Here is a 22,641-nt window from a genome sequence, read left to right as displayed (position 1 = left end):
CATTTTCCGTGTTATAACCCTTCCATATTGGTTATAATTATTGGGAAAGTCGTCACAATAATAATGTACGCCTATGGGAAGAGGGCATAACAAGCCCTTGTTGAAATGAGTGTTGATTTTTGTTTATGTAATTACTGTACTACCTTCGTCCATTTGTAATATAATAATGAGTGATTTACTTCTCTATAAATGAAAAATACCTCTGTTTGGTAAATATCTATCATATACTTTTAAGTTCTGATTCTGAGCTACAGTAACAAATCAGCTCTGCCACCTACAACTCCTTTAATAGTTGGTATTAATGAACAAAGTTACGTGACCTTGTTGATACACTATTGTGTGCAATGTCATACAAATATTTTGAAGTAATTCTTAGTTTGGCTTCCCCGGCCGGACCTCACAGCAAAGTTGGTCACACGCCCCATCAGAGCTTGTTGGTTAGAATCATGCTTTTAACAGAATTAGGCAGGTACGTTATTAAAGGAAAATCACACTTGCAGATCAAAATCTCCAAATTTTACAGTTCTATCTATAGACCACAGAAAAATTGCTTAATACCAAATGTATCTATAGTATTTTACTCAATATGAAATGGCAATTTATCAAAACTCCTTTTAATTTTATGACTTATTATTGAACATTCCACTGGGATCGAGGAATCAACACTAGCTCTTTTGTCACATATCCATTGGCATTTTTTTTGTATTAATGTGAATCACATGTAAACAGCAACTTTAGCGATTGTTCGTAAGAAAAACTGACTTTCAACTTTATCATTTGAAATGAAACATGAAGTGTCAAACTAATGAACAGAATTCATATGAGATCTGAAAGGTGGTGGGAGAGGGGAAAGGGGGTTAGTGTTTTCATGTTGGGGGGGGGGAGGGGTTAGTGTTATAATGCTTCTCCAGCTTTTCAAGATATTAAGTTTTAAATGTGATAAATGTTGAAAGAATCTTTACCTACTTTACCTTACCTAATCTTTACCTTATCTTTACCTTACCTAATCTTTACCTTATCTTTACCTTAATACTTCTAGTTCATATCAATTTAAAAATCAACATTTTCTGGAACATAAATGCCTTGCAAAATAACTGAAAAGGGAAAATGTTTATTCTTTTAGCATACAACAAGGTCCATGCTTTAGCATTATTTTATTTATCTCAACATTGTTTTGACAAATCCAAGTTGCATCATCAGGTTAATCCACTGTTTCTAAGGTAGAACTAAACAAACGCCTACTTGATCCTATCATCTTATAATGATAAACTAGCAATTACCACCAAAGACTCAGGTTTTAAAAACATGTTTTCTTTTTTTTATTCGCTTATTACTCCCCCCTCCGTATACGCACTATGTGATCCACACAGAGTACGCTCACATGCTGAACTTAACACAAGACTCTAACAAATTGAACAATATCGCCAAAAATAACCTCAATATTTTGCCTTAATCACAGACTTCCCAAGCATTTGAGATTAGTAAATGGATGCCATCTGGTTATGCACTTTGATGCCTTAGGTTACTAGTGACCTTTGACCTTCATGTAATTGTACAATTCCATGATCAATTGAAAGGGAGTGATCACAGCAGAGTGCACATAAAATTAGTTGCCCTCCAGCATAAACTTTGAAACAACATTGGACTGCTTTAAAGGAACAGAATAACTTTATACACACATAAGTACTAATTCAGCTATACATGTTACAATATATTTCAAAAAGTAGTCCTTATATTTTCTCTTCATAAAATTCATTCATGAATTATAGTGTACAGTAACTCTTTTGCTCATTGTTGTTTTTTTTTAATATTGCTGACATAATAGTACAAGATATTGTCTCATTTTTCTCAACCTATGATAAAACTTTGAATATGCAATAAAAAATTATGTTATACTTATATGTGACTTGGAGATGAATACTGTTGTTTACTATACAGGCACTGAGCCAAAAAAACAGTTCAGGGAGGAATTGAATACAGAGAGAGAGAGACGAAAAAAACACCACCTTGGAAACATTTAAACTCCACAAATATTTATTTGTTGAATATGTTACTGCAAGCACACTACACCAAGCTGCAAAATCACGTCTAAATTTAACATTTCAGGGGCAATTGTGGTCCTGCCAACACCTCCATCATGGGGATATTGTTGTAATTATCATTTTAATTCAAATTCGGATATAATACGTACTTAGTGTTCACAAATCTTGTTGGGAATACATGCCATATATTGTCATTCAGTTGCAAAGTCCTAAAGTCTATAAGTACTGTAAGATTTGAGACTGACATTCACAAATGATTAATCATGAAGACAAAGCTCGACCTTCAAAGGTTAAATGTTTGAAAGGTATCGTGACAGAGATTGCTTTGTAAGGATTTAACCTTTTTCATCTAATCAAGTTTTTACAGTGACGTATGATCCCTTCATGCCATTCCTTAATTTCATTGTACAATGTACATATTACTTATTCATATACTTTTATATTATTCCATAAGTGCTTCTTCATTTCAATGAACTATGGCCTACTATCATATTTAAGTTCTCAGAGAAAAGAAAGCTTGACGTCCTTTACACACATAATACTGATTGCTTGAAAGGAAGTTACAGATGTGAATTCTACTTTTGACAAATATTACGATTAATCGAATTTAGCCATGCGCCCAGGTGAAATTTTGGGTTCAATTTCTACATGTATGCCATTTTAGAGTCATGTTCATTTGAAGTATATACAAGTTGTACAAACAGTGAACTTGTAGCAAACAAGTGTGATGTCATAGACACCAAACTGCGAAAAGATGTTTTTGCTTTTCTTAAAAATTTAAATTCAATTTTCCACTAAAGGGGATATGTAAAGACCATGTTGCATTAATATCTATACTCATAATTTGCACTGTACTATTGTATAAGATTAACAAACTCTCTAGTCTAAGTTGAAACCATACCCAAGCAATTCAAGCTCAAAATAACTGATTAAAACGTAAACATTACTTTTGGTACACATTTTATATAATTCAAATAGAAATATCTCGCAAAGGGCATGTCAAACCAGGATCATTGGATTAATTTCCTCTTTTACAGGCCAAATATAATTTTTCTCTGAATGATTTAAAAAATATCTCTAGGCATGTTGGGCAGAGTTGACCCTGTCCTTACTCATCTCATTTCACATTCGGCCTAACTAACCCTGCTATGAGGGCCGGGAGGGGCCTCCATAAGGTCAAGGGTCACAGGTCATTTAGTCCAATCCTATTGATACTAATTGCAAGGGCCCTCTTCAAAAGATTTCAATTACTAAATATCAAAATATGCTGTATCTTAACAATACCCTATTACAGATTAAGCCTACTTGTATGAGAGTTCAAAGGTCATAGGATCTAGACACACATATATCTAATGATAACAGTTAATAGAAACCAAATATGGCCAACTTTGATAAAGAGAAATTAAGACAACCTGCTCACAGGATATAGTACAATGATCTTTTGATCTATCATTACCATGTTCACATCCTTAAAGCATACAACAAAGTTAACAAACACATGTATACTTTATTTCTTTTCAGAATGTAGCATCCTCCCATGGCAAAGAGTAGATTCAAACAGATAAAAGTGTCCACTTAGAAAACCACTCTCAGAAACCTTTGAATGCTAGAGAAGATTGGGTTATCAACTGTAAGGGACCGATCACTAAGGTTGTACAGTGTTAAAAAGGTTATCAATGCATTAATGCATTCTAAACACAGTACATAGAGCAAGGGTGTTGATGTTAATGATCTTTAGATATCTACCATTACTATGTTCACACCCTTAAAGCATACAACAAAGTTAACAAACACATGTATAGTTTATTTCTTTTCAGAATGTAGCATCCTTCCATGGCAAAGAGTAGATTCAAACAGATAAAAGTGTCCACTTAGAAAACCACTCTCAGAAACCTTTGAATGCTAGAGAAGATTGGATCATCAACTGTAAGGGACTGCTCACTAAGGTCGTACAGTGTTATCAATGCATTAATGCATTCTAAACACAGTACATAGAGCAAGAATGCTGATGTTGTGACGAGACAGGTAAGCAATGAAAAGAAGAATCAACATGATGTTACCAAACTGAGATGAACTTTCAGCATATATTCCTTTAAAAAGATTAAAGTTCAATGAAACTGCTTGAGGGGGAGGGGGAGGAGGGGGGGAAGGAGCATATGCAGAGTGAATCTAAATTATATATCCAGTTGAGTTGCATGATTATTAAAGTAATACCTTGAGACATAAATATGATAACAGGGAGGCATGCAGAATTTAAAAAAACATTACATTTTGTATAGGCCAACCAAAATAATTGTTATTGTTATAATATTGCATATATCAAACAAACAAAGTGTCAAAATAACAAGTAAAAAGATTAGCTCTTGATTCTTAGAAGCATTATTTTGTAACTGAGAAATAGACATTCAGGGAAACGAATGTTGTTGTAGAGATTGTAAACAATCCCTGGAAGGTAACACTCAGGGAACACTTACATTCATTAAATGCTCGGTTTGTATGTCACGTACGATTGAAGACTTGTGAAATCAAAGGCTGTCACAAAATAATGAATACAATGCAAAAAGGAAATTTGAAACGTTTCAAAATGATGATGAAAACGTTTGGTTTTTGAAGTATAACTAGTTCATGTGGGGTTCATACATAGTCTTCTTAACGATTTGAAGTGAAAACTGTGTGTAATGTTACATTAAAATGCATATTTCGGACCAATTTCTATGGTTTTAACAGAGTTGCTTGTCGTGAATGATCTTCCTAAACTTCGACTCACAACGGGCTTGACCCAAAATTCGGAGGGTACACGGTGGGAATATCCTAGACATCAATAGCTTTATCTAGTTTTCCAGAGCTTGCCATAGGCAATCTAGCTATTAAAGGCATTGAAGACTCGCCCCAAACCGCATGCCCCCCTCTGAAAAAGTTAACTATCCGTTGCTTGCAAGTGAAGTTTTCTTCTTGTCGCTACAAAATGCAGACAGTAATAAAACGTGATACCTTGTTATCTTTTATCTAGACCTGAGATGTCCATCGCTGCTATGTACACTGTGTTGTGGGTATTGACCGTAGCTGCAATGTATTGACTGTACACTAGTGTCTAATTACCGACGGTAGCAAGCTGTGTGTGTATTTTCTGGGATCGATGGCGGTGTCTAACACTTCTGTTACACCTCATTAGAAACTAGGTCAGATTACCGGTATCAGACGTTTCTTTGTGCGCGAGTCTTCAATGCCTTTAAGGTTTGTGATATCAAGTCCATAGTACAAGCAAGCTTTCATGCAATTTGAGCATAGATTCCGAGGGTTTGGGTTCCTGTGGATCATTGCTCAATCCACATAGCGGGGGCAAGTTTGTGGACTACTGCTATAGTACTTTATGTTACACTTGTATGATCAATAGTACCAAACTGGCATCCTACATATCTGGCAGAAGATGCACAAATATAAGGAAGAAAATCAATGAAACATTAGAAAATAGGAATCAATCAATACATCAATGTGACCAAAGTTTTTCTTTAATAAGATAGTATTTTCTTCCAGGAATCTCCCCTGACCTCCATTTCAATTATTTTACTGGTTTAAAATCTAAGCCATCTCAAGCCAAACTGGTCTGTTTCCATGCATGATCAAAATATTCATCAACTCTTTTGATTCTTTTTAAGGTCAAAATTGTCAGAATTTTCCTATTTTTTTTTTTCGGCCATTAAAATTTGCGACTGTCAGTAAGTTAATTACAACTTGTCCTCCTTCATGCTTCAAGAGATCAACAAAGAATAAACAGATCACCATCGGGTCCCCCCTCCCCGCTCCCCTCCCTCACATTATTATCATTACTGTCATCATTATTGACGTAAGCAGCTGCCCATTATGTCCCCCCTCCCTCCCCCTCCCTCATATTATTATCATTACTGTCATCATTACTGACGTAAACAGCTGCCCATTACGTTAAAGTACAGTCTATAGTCATAAAAAGACTGAGCTCAGGTGGCTTCAGAACTAAAAAGAAAGGGAAAAATTACCGAAAAAACACATTAAAATGGTACTAAATCTCTTCCCATTAATGACAGCGAATGCAACTGTCAAATTTGCAATTTTTACTATTTTTTTATTATACCCTGATACGGATATACGTCACAAAGTGCAGTATCATTGAAGTTCATAGAAAGTTTACACCCACTGAGGACATGTTTGTAAAATAATAGAGGGCAGTATACATGATTGTTCTCATTCAAATTGATGTACATTTGGAAGAGCAAACACTGTCCGTGATATTGTTTTATAGAGAGCCCTCACTTTTAAGAGGGAATAATTGAGTGTTGAAAGTTTTGCATAGCAGTTTGGAAGGCTCTCAGCTTTGTTAAAGGGTGTGAAGACTCGTGCAAAAAGAAACGTCTAATGCCGGTAACCTGACCTAGTTTCAAATGAGGTGTAACAGAAATGTTAGACACCACCATCGATCCCAGAAAATACACACACACAGCTTGCTACCGTCGGTAATTAGACACTAGTGTCTAGTGTACAGTCAGTACATACATCCGGGGTTAATACCCAACGCAGAGTGTATAGACAATACAGCGATAGACATCTCAGGTCCAGCTAAAGATAACAAGGTATCACATTTCATTACACGAACAAAATGTCACTTGCAAGCAACAGAAAGTTAACTTTTTCAGATGGCCGCGGAAGTTTTGGGGCGAGCCTTCAATGCCTTTTAGAGTCCTTAATTTAGCGGGTAACCAATTGATAATTCAAATTTCTAGAAGAATTAGCATATTAAACAACACATCAGATCAATCCAACAAACTCAACCCTGGAATCAAAGTTTACTATGGAATGTTATGAAGATTACACTTTCCTAGGGTTGCCATATTCCTTTGGTTGAGAAGTGCGGCACTGGGTGAATCTCCCTCTTCTTTCAAGAAAACTTTGGATTTTAAAAGAGGGCTAAACAGCTTTTCCTGCCAAGCTGGTGCTACTTATATCTGGCCATCGACCGTACTTGTGTGTTGGAAACGATTATATCATGTTTCCGAAATGGTCACTAAGTAGGGAGGGACAAACTACGTTGAATATTCCATCACTACCGTGGATCAACTCGGAGCATAATCTCTCAAATGTACTTGACAGGCATATGAATATAATGAACATAGATGACCTTTGACCTTAAATCTCTACACAATAAATATGAATATTCAACAACAACTGTCAGTAACTTTGCTGAAGATCCAGAAGCTCTTGACAGTGGGACCTGGTTGTTGGGTCAGGAGGCAAAATCTCATGTATTTCTCTCATTTTTACATACTTCATAGTTGTATGGAGGCCAACTGACAAATTTACATCAGTTATCCCCCCCCCCACCCCACCAGGCCAGTTACTGTTCCCTTAGGCTTGTCACACCTGCACACCCAACAGCCACTACTGGGACACTACAGCATGCCACGTCTGGGACATCCCATACGTTGTAGGCATAATCCAGCGCACAAGGTATCTCACAGGTCCCCATTAACACCGGAGTGAAGAAGGGCAACGGCCCATTTTTAACGTAATGATCTGGCCAGGATTTGAGCCTTAATTTCTCGACCACAACGCTGTCACCCATCTTGTTAATGTCACTACCTTGACTCCATGATGGGAAAGGATCATACACAGTGCATAATGATTCCCTAAACATCAACAACGAGTCCAACCGTCTACAGCCAGATTATAAAACATTTAAAAACTTTCACAGCTTGTTTCCTTTCTTGTCAACATTTCCAAACTGCCATCCACTCCTACCCAGACTCACCCACCATAAAGCTCATTAACTACCAGGATTATGTTTTCCCATATGTACATCCTTAGTCTGTTGCAGCCTGAGATGTCCTACCTACCTCCCTTCTGACCCCCCCCCCCTACACGCCATACCTTACTATCCAGCTATAGAGGCAAAATTATGTGGGTCTGCAGTTATTTATGGTTTTCATCCGTACAAGCCGCTTTCAATATGGCTGCCTTTTCTTTTGAACTTGGGTCATGTTCCTGCAATTTGCCTTTCTGTTAGCACTGATAACGGTCACTTTTGCTATCATTTCCTCTTCCAAACCCATCCTAGTTCTTTGCGGTCATTTTCAATGGCAACGTGCCATTTATTCGACCAGTTGTTACTTAATCTTATTCAGCTCTCTAATCCTTATTATAAGGTCGAGGGCAATAACGTGAATATCGGTATCTATTGTAGTTATTTTGGTACAAAATTCTCAAAAGTAGGTGTGGTACTAACATTTCCTTCACTAATTAGCTGTGTTGAAACAATACAATTATGCAGAATTTTTCAGAGATTGAACTCTCAAACTGCTGAGCCAAAATAGAAAAAGATGTTGCTACCTTGAAAGATTAACATGATAATCACAAGTAGCAAGGTTATTTATCCCAGTAGGGCCAGTACTTTAGTTGTAACCAGCCTTTAGAGATTAAAAATGTCCTTGAATTTACTGGCAAGTCTGTAAATAGACGTGACTGCAATTCAGGATTATACATACAGTGATGCAATCACTGAAAGAACTGCCAGACTGGCTGCTGCCCTCAATCCCACTGTTAGCATCTTTTTAATGAAAAACCAGACAGCCAGTTAAGATAGCTTTGTGATTCCTTGTCATACAATTTGCTCAAAATTCAAAATAATTATCTGACTAATGTCGGACAAGTGAGTTAAATTTGTTCAAGATTTAAGTGAGAACCAGAAAAGATCTGTAGCAATCCCTTGAGGGTCTCGACCATGTCATGCAATCATAAGGACTTTACAGTATAGAATTTTAAATTACAATTTTTCAATATCGAGAAAGAACAATGTGAAATGTAGACACATTTTACCAAGTTTGGGCTAGCAAACTCCTAAAAAACTGTTGAATCTTACATGACATTGTTTATACACTGTGAGGGTATGTTTGAGGAAATGGCAATTTTTTTCCAGCATTTTCACCCCTTGAGCCATTTTGTGCACATCTGAGATGAACTGTTGACCCCTTGAGGCTCAAAGGATGAAGACTGATAGGGGGTTTAAGTGCACATTTAAAGCAAGAGTATGAACTCTGAAGCAGATTTCATTACCTGGATGTCAGGTATGTGCTTTTGAAGACCTATAAAGCCCTTTCACAGAACTAAACTGAACTGAACTTGACCAAATTGTGTTCACCAAAAGAAAATCATAGCATTGAAGAAATCACGGATTAATTGTAGCGTTAAGTTTAATCATGTTTAAAGGTTTTCATGACTTCGATGCCTGTTGACCTCATGTGACCTCATTGACCTCTAGCAATTTCGATAGGATTTTTGCACTCACCAAGCTGGATCTACATTCTAAGTATGAAAATCAAGAAAGATGTACCTCTCGTATTATCATGTTTACAAGGATTTCAGACCACTAAATGTTGACCGCAAATGACCTATGACCTTCAACAATTTCAATAGGCTTGTTGTACTCAACAAGCTGAATCTGCATACCATGTATGATTCAACGAAGATGTACTTTTTGAGTTATCTTTGTTTACAAAGTTTTCAGACTTTGTCCGCTGTTGACCCCCAGTGACCATTGAACTTCACAGAAAACAATAGGCTTCTTGTATTCAATAGGACAGATCCACATACCAAGTATGAAATTATATCCAAATTTAAAAATTAACTTATTGAGTTAACAAGCAAGTGTCACATACATACACACACTATCACCATCACATATATTCCTTTGCCTCTGGCAAGGAATAAAAAACACTTACTGGAACATGGCTAGAGGTCACTTGAGCTACCCCTTCCCAGACTTGTGCCCTCTCTATCCCTGCTAAATAAGCTAGACAGATGACAAATCAGGACCAACATAATAGTCACAGTTTAATTCTTGTTCCAATTTGCCTTTGAGTAAAGCTTATGTTACTTAATGCCTCCTCACCTAAAGTAATGTAGAACTTGCCAATCCGGAAATAATTTGGAAGGAGTTTTAATTCTACTGCAAAATTTAATTAGTTTAATTCCAAACAAACAAAAAACATCCCCTGACCTACATCGGGTTGTGTCCTGGACTGTGGCAGTAGCCAGTCTTTGCTGTGGTGCATGTTAGTAGCCAGGGTAACTTGCTCTCTTTGTAATCCATTACAATACAAACCAGAAAGACTTTTTTGTGTTATGCATGTAGGGTACATCAATAAATGAACAATGGAAGATCTGGTCACATACGGCCAAGATTAACAAAAAGTTGTTTGTTTACCCCAAAGACCAATTTAGACAGTTCTGATGTGGTCAATTGTCCTATAGAAGCATATACCGTCTGATATTCTAACATGGTTTCTGAACTCACCTTCTCCATGTTTCACCTCCCCTCCCCTCCCCTCTCCCTCCCTCCCCCTCTCCATCCACCTCAAAATACAAAATTCTGCAGAAAATACCAAACCATCCTCACCGGTCATTTCATTTGTCTATACTTGTGCGATCCATTCAAGTATTACAGATATTTGTCCTTTCTTTCCGAATTGTGCATCGTGACCAAATCTAAAAAGGAACTTTAGAGCAGGTCAAACCAACCCATTGTTTTCCACTTTCTTTAATTTTTTTGTTTGTGCTCCTTTTGACCTTCGTGGGAATTTGTTTTTATTTTGTCATCTTTATGTTTGTCTACTTCACTTTATATCATATCAAAATAATAATCCTAAAACCGGAACAATTCAAAGGCTTATAAGTTTACATAAAGTTACGACACAACTTTCAAAATTACAGTGCCACCAAACTGATAAAGAGGTTATATAGTCCAAGTACTGATTAGAAAATCTCCGGTATTGTTCTTCATAGCAGTAGTTGACCTTACAAACTTCACACGTCTGGGCTTCTTTGTTTCTCTGTGGAACGGGGCGACTAGTGAAACCGCATCATTTTCATATCACAACTTCTGACAACAAAGTTCAACTCGGTTGTAATCCTTCAGAGAGTTTCTTTGACAAAAAGTTCCTTCTGTCTGTTTAAAAAATTTTGATTATAAATTGGAAGTACTACTGTTAACGAGGTTGGTCTGATTGAAATCTTTATCAGGGCGTTCTAGAAAGGATATCAGACATCAGAATTTGAACAGAGTTTCAGTAGAGGATTTGCCACCAGGGAATTAGGTGCCTGTTGCCCATTACATATTTCCATTTTTCACATCCTGCAAAGACCTTTTACCAACGATGCATCTTTCACTATCTGTGTTTTCTCTGTCGGTCATCATTCGAGTATGTTCTTCTAGTGTATTCCTGGAAGTTCCGAGTGACCAAAATTTCACCCTCGGCGAGATTACAGTTCTTCCTTGTAAGGTAAACGTGGAAGAACTTCAGACAACATTGCAGCTCCGATGGGTCAAAGATGGCACCCTACTTTTGTCCTCAGACGATAAAATTGAACAAAGTCGTCTACTGACTAACTGGAACCCGGTTACCGGTGACTTCAGTCTCTTGATTCTTGACACGGAGTTAGAAGACATCGGCGACTACTGCTGTAAAGTTCTCGATACAACCGACGTCCAGCCGAGACTGATAGCTTCGGCGACTGCATCTTTAAGAACACCGTCTCTCTCTTCTCCTCTCTGCTATGCATTCTCTGAACAAGATGATACCGACCGACAAGTGGAGGCAGGTGAAACGACCATCTTTGTTTGTGAATTTCCGAAGCAATATTCGTTCGACCTCTCTTTACAGTGGCAGCAGAACGGGACAGACGTGGGGACAAACGTGAACAAAGTCGATTCTTCTCTGTATTATTTTGCAACGTTTGCACCAGAGGACACCGGTACCATCTTGCAATGTCACTACAAGGAGATACCATCTCTTAGTTGCACTCTTCCACATGTCAACGTCCTCTACCCACCGATTGCAGAGATTGAGGTCATTCACGATAAGGAGCAGAAAGGGAGTTTCCAAGAGGGGGAGACCCTAGACGTCCAGGTGTTATTTCGCGCCAATCCCATGTCCGCTCATCTCCACTGGACGGTTCATCCACTTCAAAGATATTCCTTCCGAAGAGGCGGTCACGCCATCGAGATCCACGAGGTCATCCACGAGAACGGGTTCGTCAATGTTTCTTGTAGGATAGTGAATGACGTGGGAGCGACTGTCGCATGGAAACTGATTGAAGTGAAATCCCAACATGAAGGTCGCTCTACTAACATTTCAACATCCACTGAATTCACGGAAACAGAAACAACGACGGAAACATCAACGCCATCATTCACCTCTTTTATGGGTAAGGGGGAAGGTAAAGGTCAAAAGGTCAACTCTAGCATGTTCAATGATAACAGTTCCTCTTTGCTACCCCTGTACTTGGGTATTGCATTCGGTGTATTTAGCCTCGCTGTGATCATCACTATTGGTTTCATTTGCGTAATCACTTGTAACAAAAGGAATAATGCTTCAGCGGTCGACCAAGAGGGTGAGTTAAGGGTGACATATGACACCAATGGTGTAACCGAAGAAGTAAGGGTGCAGAGTGAGACACCTATGTCACATATCTCTGGGGACTCCATAATATTAAATCCCAGTAATCTAGCTCAGGCAAACGAATATGCTTATTCTAATTCCTCACCGGTATATGCTAGAAGCACAAAGGCAACAGGCAGTAGTCCCACATACCAAAAACCAGTTTTCATTTACCCAGAACAACTGGAAGTACCAGCATCGCCAGTGTACGATTCTGTACCATTTTCTTATCCAATTTCTGATGTTGCATGAAGCGTTATTCTGTGTCTAGCCACATTCTAGCTACGTTGTATGGAAGAGGTACGTACAGTATAGAAGTCACATACTGTGTATATACAGTATGTATAGGCTCAGTCGTAAACTTCTTGGACGGTTTTCTACTTATTTACTATCTTTGTGAATTATTGTTACAAATAAGATAGTTGTAGACTTTGAATGCTATGTATTTCAAAGAGGCATTTCTACTGTGCAGAGTCAGAAAATAATGTACCGTTTTATCAAATGTTTCAATTTACTGACATATGCTAAACAACTCTGGAATTGCTCCTCAAACTTTATTTGCTCTTAATTTCAAACATACTTTGCTGATCTTTGTATGCCTACGAGTTACTGCAAGTTGTTCAAGTAAAGTTGTTGAGAAAAGACCATTGTTGAATAATAAAGGGTGCATAATTTATATGCAGCATAAGATATTACAATTTTTTTTACATTGCTTTTACATGAAACTTTATCATGTTATGTTTGAAAAGTGTTCAAAATTGGAATAAGCTCTTCTCAACTAAACGTACAGTATAAATTTAATCAATGCTTATCGAATGATACTGTATGTAAATTGCCATCAATGATCATATCAAATAAGAATATATTTTGTATTTCAATTATAGAAATATTGTTAAATAAGTGAAAATTACAGGAAGATTAAGGCAAGTCATTACAGTACCTTATAAAGTTCGTTGGGCTGCAAGAAAAATTAAACACTTGGTTAATTTCCTTTATGACTCTCACAAGAGGTTTCTCCTATTAAAGAAAGATCTTTGGTGTAATAAACAGTGGTGTCACCAGACTTTTCAGCCTGGGAGGGCACAGGGGGGCACCAGCATTTGATGGGGGGCACTTAGGTGGATACAGATCGCTGTCCAGGGGGAAGGGAAAATTTTTGCATACGGAGGATGGGCTAGATGCAAAATGGTGCCACATTTGATGCTAAATTCGATCTGAAGATATCTCCAGAAATTGCTATTTTTGAGGTAAAGATTTTAACAACGCGCAGAATTTTGCAGAGGATATGAACCACATGCTGTCGATATTATGCCTAACCCTATCAATAGAACCTACATTTGTTGAATTAATGCGTGCATGACCCCGACTCCTTTCTTGTCCTTCTCGTTTTCGCCCATTATCTATTAAGATGTAACAGGTTCCAGCATCGTTATTGGCTCCTATCAGGGATCTCACCATGCAATCCAAACTTTGATCACACATCGAGTATGGCTCAGTATGCAGGTGTGAACATTCGCCAATTGTTCCTACAAGCATCTGACCTCAAATGACCTCTGCACCCCCTACACAACAGGGTTAATATATGGGTCCACAAATATAGGCAAGTATGGGTCCACAAATATAGGCAAGTATGGTGCCTGCGGACCCTCACATTCTCACATTTCGTCAGCTCCTAACCTGTCAACCTCATTTGAAGAAAATACGAATTACTGTGCTTCTTTGTCCTTATGAAAAACCAACTCAGATGATGGGAGTTGAATATAACAAAATATATATATTTTTTTTTAACAACCCAAATCTCAGCACTCTCAGCACTCTGGGGGCACTAGGTTTTCCAGGGGGGGCACGTGCCCCCCCTGGCCCCACCTTGGCGACGCCACTGGTAATAAAATTAAAAATTAAAAAGAAAGATCCTGCTGTTGCTTAGTTCATTGGGTTTTTCAACAATAGAAATTGCTATGTCATTGGACGTTAAAGAGACAATTAGGCATTTCTTGTTTAAGGATTAAAAAACTGCAATGTCATGGGAAATTAACTGCAGATCGTCATTACCATACCATATGTAATAATAACAATATATATATATATATATATATATATATATATATATATATATAATATATATATATATATATATATATATATATATATATATATTTATATATATATATATATATTTATATATATATATTTATATAGATACGCAATGTCATTGCAAACTAAGTGAAGTTCAGGAAAGCCATTTCAATATATTGCAAAATGTTTTGTAGGGTCGTAACAATCTCAAATGCTGGGTTAACTACCTAAGTTTTCTCGTGCAGGAGTGTTCTCCCAAGAAATTAATGTAAATTTAACAAATTTTATTTATATGAATCTGATTTAAGTAATGAAAGATAAAAACAAGGAGAGAAAAAAAAAACAATTGCGATTTTATTGCAAAATGCGAATCCATTGATAACCATCAAATATTCAATTCTACTTTACTTGCTGTGTGTTGTTTATATATTGAGATATTTGTTATTGAATTTTGATGGTAAAACTGCTGTAATATCATGCTATTGGTAACCAAAGAAAAGATCTCCTGGTATGCAATCAAAATGAACAAAATTATACCTTATGATGACTTTAGTGGTACAGCAAACTTACTGTGCATATAAATACATGTTTATGGCTGTGTAAATAAAGGGATGAGTATAAGTCTTATCAGTGGCGTAGGAAGGTACTTTTGAGTGGGGGGCTGAAGACTGATGGCCGGGCTGGGGGAGGGGTCTAAGGGGAGGGGGTGTCCCCCTCCCCTTTGGAATTTTTTTGCATTTCCAGGTGGCCTCAGATGCAATTTGGTGCAATATAGCACACTTCAACTCCCACTCCATTTTGTAAAGAATTTTGCATTTTCACCTGGCCTTAAATGCAATTTGATGCTCCAAATGAGATTTTTTTCTCATTTGGAAATGAAAAAGGGGTTTTCTGACTTGCGGAGCGGGGGGGCGGAATGATACTTCCGCCCCCCCATATTTTTCACTGGGGGCTGGCGCCCCCCCCAGTCCCCCCGTTTCCTACGCCCTTGAGTCTTATGCAGATTTTCTTTCAAATTTTTAACATTTTCATTTTAATTGGGCCCTTAGTTGTTTTCTTTCTGCATTTCAGTTTGCCTTTGAAGAAGATCCTGCTAGGATCAGAATGTCTGGCCCTCTAAACTGTTAATAAATTATTTTATTTGAAAAATTTATCTGCATATTTGTACCTATTTATGATATTTTTATTTAAGATATTCATGAAGTGACATTCAGGTATTACCATAGTAGAAAGGCAAAAAATAAAAGCTATATCAGTTCAAAACTATCAGTGTTTGTCAATGAATATTTCTTTTGTTAAATCTTTTACTAGAAGTCACCACAGATTTTACTATTAATCACGTTTGGACACAAAATTGATTTGGCAGCCAAAGCAGCTAAAGCATAAATTGGCTAAATTGGGATACAATTACTAAGATTTATACCATTACATTTCTGTACAGAAATATAGTTTTTACACTTCCTATTACCATTCTATGGTGAAGCAAATGAACCTCAAAATTGTGATGCAACTGGTTACATTCTGCTAAAATAATTCCAAGCATGAGCAGAATTAAGGATTGTTAATTAGGGAGGGGTATGGATAGCAGTGGCAGAGCGTCCATACAGTCAGGGGGGCGGATGCCCCCCCCCCTGACGGAGTAAAATGGGCTGCTGACGCCCTTTTCAGCTCTTTACCACTTTTACTTATTCTAGATTATTGTCTTTTTTATTGCGCTCTCATCTACTTATTGACATTTATCACATTTTGTTGGTGTAATTTGGCGATGACACCTATTTATTCTTCGTTTATCTGCAAATTAGCCAGGCCCGGAAAGGGTCATTTCCCGAGATCTAGGGAGTATCTTTACTTAAAAATTTTCTGTACGCTATGCGCCAACCAGTGGTGGTGCTCCGCTTAGATAGTTTCGAAAGCGCCCCTACAGACCATTCTTGCCCCCTGACCAATACCCCTAGCTCCGCCACTGGGTGGCGCTCAGCTTACATAGTGTTGAAAGCGCCCCTACAGACCTTTCTCGACCCCCTTGACCAATACCCCTAGCTTCGCCACTGATGGAAAGGAAGAAAATATGAGAGGAACAGATGAAGAGGAACAGGGAAGGAGGGAAGAGAGTTAAGCAAACAAAGGTTTGCATGATATGGGAGTATATATTTGTGTACTTCTCTCGGCAAGATGCTAGTGGTGGTGTTTTCCTCAAGGTTCTGCATCAATAGGTTTCTTGCTGTTCCTTGCTTATAAATACTAATAACCAAATACATATTCTGGTGTGGAAAAGTTTGCCCATGCATGAACATGACGCCAATTTGTATGCTGAAATATTAAACATTAACCTGGCCTCAACATCGCGTAGACACAGGAGTGATCAATTTTCTCTTAACGCTGTGCAAGGGAAGCAATCATTGACTCAAGATTATTGGTGATATCTGTCCAACAAATGGCTGTCTCTGTGCAAGGGACCATTGACAGAGAGAGATAGTGACATTACTTAAAGGTATGCACATACTGGCCCCAAGTATGCTACATATTCAAATATGGTCACCTTTGGTCAAAAGTCTTAAACTGTTTTTATTACAACCTTGGAGGAAATTTTACTCACTGGGACATTCAGTCATCTTGTGTGCTCCTTTAAAATGTCTGAGAACAATTGGGAGTGTAAAGACCTCCAGGAAAGTACTTTTGAAAACTTCTAGCAATTATAGCATGCTAAAATTTGGGGCCAATACTGACTACCTTTAAGGGAGCAGGGCATAAAGGGATTACATAAAATACATAGCCCAGCATACTATCAAAACATTTATAGTACAGTTATGAGTGGAAAGGTGATTGCTGTACATCTGCCCACCCAGGCATTGGATCAAAGCTTTAATATCGACCAAAACAATAACAAAGAAAGGAAACCATATTTGGTTTGAAATTTTCACCCACTTGAAACCTATGAATGTACCAAAAGTTGGTATGGTTATAGGGATCGGTTAGTTCATGTTTATAATGGAAAGCATAATGAGGCTCACACATTCAGTGGTTGCAACTACTTCAACTTGTTCAAGTTGTTGTTGTGTATTTATTTATTTTGGGTTCAACTTTAGTAGCAACCTACGAAACATTCGGCTTACTTAGGATAATTTATCTTTAACTCTTTTAACCAATGGCGGTCTCAATGTATGCTACATTAACTTACAATAATATAATTATGTAGCACAGCCTAACTTCGGAACGCCTGCAGTTGGCCTAACACTACAGTTACTAACACTGTAGTGACCGAGCAGTAACAGAACAAACTAAAACATATCTATGCAACCAACAAAGAATGACACAAGACAAGTTGACAGCTTGGAGGCTGGAGGAGCTCTGCTTTGTATTATTCTCTTGTAACATTATCTCCAACATACATAACAAATTAACACTAACATAAACCAACACCCTAGTATAACACAATCCTATTGGTAGGTGAAAGACCGCTGACCACTCCCACTAGGTCATTCCACCTCTCACAAACATCTACAGTACACCTGATTAACATGGGTCACACCAGTGTATGTGCACCTGGGTACCCTCCAACTGACCTGGCCATGAAAGCTTTCAAACATAACTCAACTTACAGTGTAAACATTAGATAGAATAACAAACAATGCCATATTACTGTATTTTGGCTATCCTCAATGGACTAGCACTAACAGTAACAGTGACCAGAATAGTCTAGTAATATATGCCAGCAAGTAAAATAGACTAGCCTAAGATAGGATAAACAAGCTAGGACCCTACAACATTTTAGCCTATGCAAACGGTCCTTTTAGACACAACGGACAGAGGTACTTTACCAGTGATGGATTTCCTAAATGCTGATTCTTTCTTTATGAATTCGCCCTCTTTCTTTCCTTTAGTATCAGACATTGCCGAATGTACCTGGAGTATACCTTGGAACGTATGTAAACGGGCAGTAAATACTCGCAAATGCACTAATCGTTGTACGACTCCCATACAACTTCTTACGTTAAGCCTAGTCTAAATATCTATCTAGTAGTAGTACTGGCTATAATACCTGGGAGCTGAAGCGTTGTATAATATTGAACCCTAAATGTACGACTAGTGTATTCATCGAATTTAATAAAACTCGATGAGTGTATTCAACGAGTTTAATAAATCGTTGAGTGTATTATTCTATTGGGGGCATACTCCTGATTGTTCTCCCTTCTCAGGGAAAGTGCCAAAAAGAAGCAGGTAGAACCTCTTTTTTGATACGTTATCAATCAGGATCTGGTTTTCAATTTGTGGCTTGCATGTTGAAGAGCATGAATGGAGGTACATTTGGTGCAAATATTGGCCCAACGAGTTGTCAGCTATCCTGTGATGGGTAGGGTTTAGCTAGTAAGAACTCTATCTGGACTTGAGAGACCACATTACTTATGTGATTTAGTATGTAGGTTAATGTGGGTTTCAATTGGCGTATGCTACCCTACAATAAAATGTAAACAATAGTGGCATTCGAAGCTTACTATCATAGAATCCCTTACCAGTGATGAAGTTCCTGAAAGCTGAATCTCTTCGTTTGAATTCACCTTTCTTAGAAATAGAACTAGTCCACGATTGAGGTGATGCATTTTCCTTTGGAGCGGCCATTTTCAACTACCGTATTAGTGTTTACACGTGCGCTTGTGGAATTCCCGTTGCACTGTGATTGTAGCGCTTACAGTAACTTATTCGTGCATTCAAACTCAGCAGACTAAAGCAAATAACAGTGACGATGCATTTTCTACGATAATAAAAAAGCTTCTATTCCAGAAATCACACCGGACAAATGTAGACTACTTTGCCAATACTAATAATAGATCAATCATGATTGATTTTGATAATACCTTCATCTATTATGACTGCGTACATAGGCGTAGGAGGCGGGGGGGGGGGCTGGGGGGCTGCAGCCCCCCCACCATAATCTTTGGTGAAAATTCGGGCAATATGCTGAGAATTTTTTCGGGCACCTACAAGTGGCGGAGCGTCCATACAGTCAGAGGTGGCGGATGCCCCCCTGACGGACTCTGGCGCCCTTTTCAGCTTTTTACCACTCTTTACTTCGCGATTATTGACTTTTTTTTTATTGCGCTCTCAAATACGGTACCTATTGACATTTGTCACATTTTGTTAGTGCAATTTTCTGACAAATGACGATGACACCTATTTATTCTTCGTTTATCTGCAAATTAGCAAGGCCTGAAAAGAGTCATTTCCGGCGATCTATAGGGAGTATTTTTACTATACGCTCCGCGCCAACCTGTGGTGGCTTAGATAGTGTCGAAAGCGCCCCTACAGACCATTCTTGCCCCCCAGACCAATACCCCTATAGCTCGATCCACCACTGGCACCTACTGAAAGAAGAAGAATTTGCAATGTGTTTTTCAATGGTTAAACTTATATAGTTATCATTATTGTTGTAACGACTTCCCCAATAATTATAACCAATATATTGAAGGGTAAAAACGGAAAACGATCGTATGTTATTGGCATGTGATGTAATAACCGAAGAATGCCTATATGATAAGAATATTAACATAAGTGGAACGCGCGCGGAGCGCGCGAAAAAATTTTGGTGATATTTTTCGGGCAAGTTGTTACAACCCCCCCCCCCCCCCAAAGCAAATGAGGCTCCTACGCTTATGCCTGCGTATGTAGACAGACGCCAACTTGAGGCCCTAATGAGCGTGTGCTGGGGAAGGGGATTGAGGTTGGTAGGATGCAGCAACCAAGTTTGAGAGTGACTGCGGGCCTGTGAACTCGTAAAGGTTGTTAATCATCTGCATGGAGACTTCCAAAGGATGCTGGAGAGCATTGTTGCCCGAAATCTCAGAGTTTACCAAAAAGTACAATAAATTCATTACTTTAAAAATTTGAAGAATTCAGTTATGTGTAGTTGTATTCCTGGACAGATTTATTTAACTTTTTTTTCAAATATTCTCTATCTTGTTTTCCATAGTTATATGAAAAGTTATGTCCACAACTCCATGTAAATCTGCTTTAGGCCTGTGGTGATATTATGCTAGGTTTTCATCTCCAGCTATAACCTGGCTTCACGCTATATACTTACGTGCAAAATTAGGCGAGCTATAATTGGTACTCCTATACCTGACTACGGGGCCTGGATCTATTTACGTATGCAATAAATATTTTAGAGTCCTTCATTATTTAGTTTATTCGCTTCTTTGTATATTGTGTTATTTACGTTAGTTGGCTTTACTTGTTCACATATCACGGAACTTCTGATCTATGTGCCTATATATGCTAGCATAACTTGCTCCAATCACACCACACCCCCCCCCCCCCCCCGACAAGTTGGCCTTTCATGACACAATCAATTTTCCGTATCATGACCATGCAGATTTTTTTGCTATCAGAGCCTGAAGTTTTTGTCACTTCGTCCCCGTTCTGGCGTAGTAACGAATTTGCAAAAAGTGAGTTTTGATTAAACTCGCTCTAAAGATTTTCACATTTTGACTTTAGTATATCGTAATTGAAAAAAAAACTTGAAAAGTCGGAACTCTTATGAAGCACACAAACTACGGAATATTTTGTGCAATTCTTCATTTTCAAGTTAGTGTATTACGTGAAATTTCTCTGACAATAGTTTCAAAGTATCATTCAAACGTTTTGGAAGCTTTTGCACTATACTATCCCCTTAAACGGAATGTTCCACCTCGTGTGAATTCTTAGACTTAAAGTGGGAAACAACGGTGCTTGTTCAAGTGTTTTCAAGTTGTACTATAGTATGTGGCTCCTTCTTTTTATTCCGTCCCGTACTCCAGTGTACATATAAAATTTATAGAGAGGAGTCATATAATACCTCAACAAGAAGAATAACTAATATAAAAGGGGGGGGGGGGGGGTGTTAAGATGATAGTATAACATATCAAGTACATTTACACACACAAAATTTAATACATAAAACGATATAACAAACAGACTATAAACGGTCCAAGAATAACTAATATAAAAGGGGGGAAAATGTAAGATGATAGGATATCATAAAAAATACATCTACACATACAAAAGTTAATACATAAAACGATATAACAAACAGACTACAACAAACATTCTAAGTGCTCGGATGGAATGTATAAAAGCAGCACGGTAAATAAATGAGTTTTTGTAAACTTATCTTCGGTATTTTGTGGGGATATCAATATCATAAAATACTTGAAATCATGCACCTTCAATCCTCCAGATTTTTAGACCATCGGTAGTTTATTTCATCCTCTTTAACATCCAAGCATCAAAAAGAATGGTGATGACCAATTAGAAATTGCCAAACAATCAATGCAGTGGGCAGGGGCGGACTGGGTCTTAAAACCGGCCGGGTATTCTTTTTTACCTATAGACCGGCCCATTATTCATTGATATGTTACTTACATAATGATCGCCATCCTGGGCGAGGGGTTTAAGGGGAGGGGTATACACCCCTTGAGAATTTTTTGAAGTTAAGGAATGCCTAGATGCAAAAGGGTGCTATATTTCTCAATTTTAAAGGTTACAATAATTTTTTTTTAAAAAGACCCAAAAATAATTTTCCAGAAGCAACACTGAGAAAATTTAAAAACGAAAACAAATATAGACAAAAAATATATAATTTGACTGAATTTTATTTAGATTTTAGCATTTTATGACAACATGCTTGAAAAATTGAAGAAAAAAACTAAATAAAATCCATTAACACGGACTTTTTGCCAAGAGCACGTTCTTTTTTTACGAACTTAATAGAACTATAACTTACATGGTGATTTCATGAGCTGATTCCCACAGTTAAAAATATATTTCTACACAGCCCGTCTGTATTCTATACTGTGAAAATGGGCTGTAATTTTTACCAGGCTCCCCAGTCCACCGGCCCACCGGCCCACCGGGCATTGCTCAAATACCCGTGTGGGTAGTCCGCCGCTGACAGTGGGGCACTTTAGGGCAATTTTCTGACAATGGTTAACCTCTCAGGCGGACGTGTACTACTCTAATTGTGGTGCGATACCTTTAGCCCATACCGGGAAAACGGTAAAAGGAAAAAATCTGCATAGATACGTTAG

General features: G+C 37.9%; 1 protein-coding gene across 2 annotated transcripts in view; it reads right to left on the bottom strand.

Moving 5' to 3' along the window:
* Positions 1-19,281, bottom strand: part of LOC139963040 (glutathionyl-hydroquinone reductase YqjG-like) — a 64,260-nt gene extending 44,979 nt beyond the window's left edge. Inside the window, exon 1 of one of the 2 annotated variants that reach the window (XM_071963496.1) lies at positions 19,093-19,281. In XM_071963496.1, coding sequence (XP_071819597.1) covers positions 19,093-19,198 — 106 coding nt within the window. In that variant the 5' untranslated portion in view covers positions 19,199-19,281. Of the gene's footprint in view, positions 1-18,399; positions 18,613-19,092 lie in introns of those variants that run through there. The other variant, XM_071963495.1, reaches the window with a different exon arrangement.
* Positions 19,282-22,641: the final 3,360 nt, after the last annotated feature.

The sequence above is a fragment of the Apostichopus japonicus genome, chromosome 21 (genome assembly GCF_037975245.1).
Source record: "Apostichopus japonicus isolate 1M-3 chromosome 21, ASM3797524v1, whole genome shotgun sequence".
Taxonomy (NCBI): domain Eukaryota; kingdom Metazoa; phylum Echinodermata; class Holothuroidea; order Aspidochirotida; family Stichopodidae; genus Apostichopus; species Apostichopus japonicus.
This window is presented reverse-complemented; position numbering and strand designations above follow the sequence as displayed.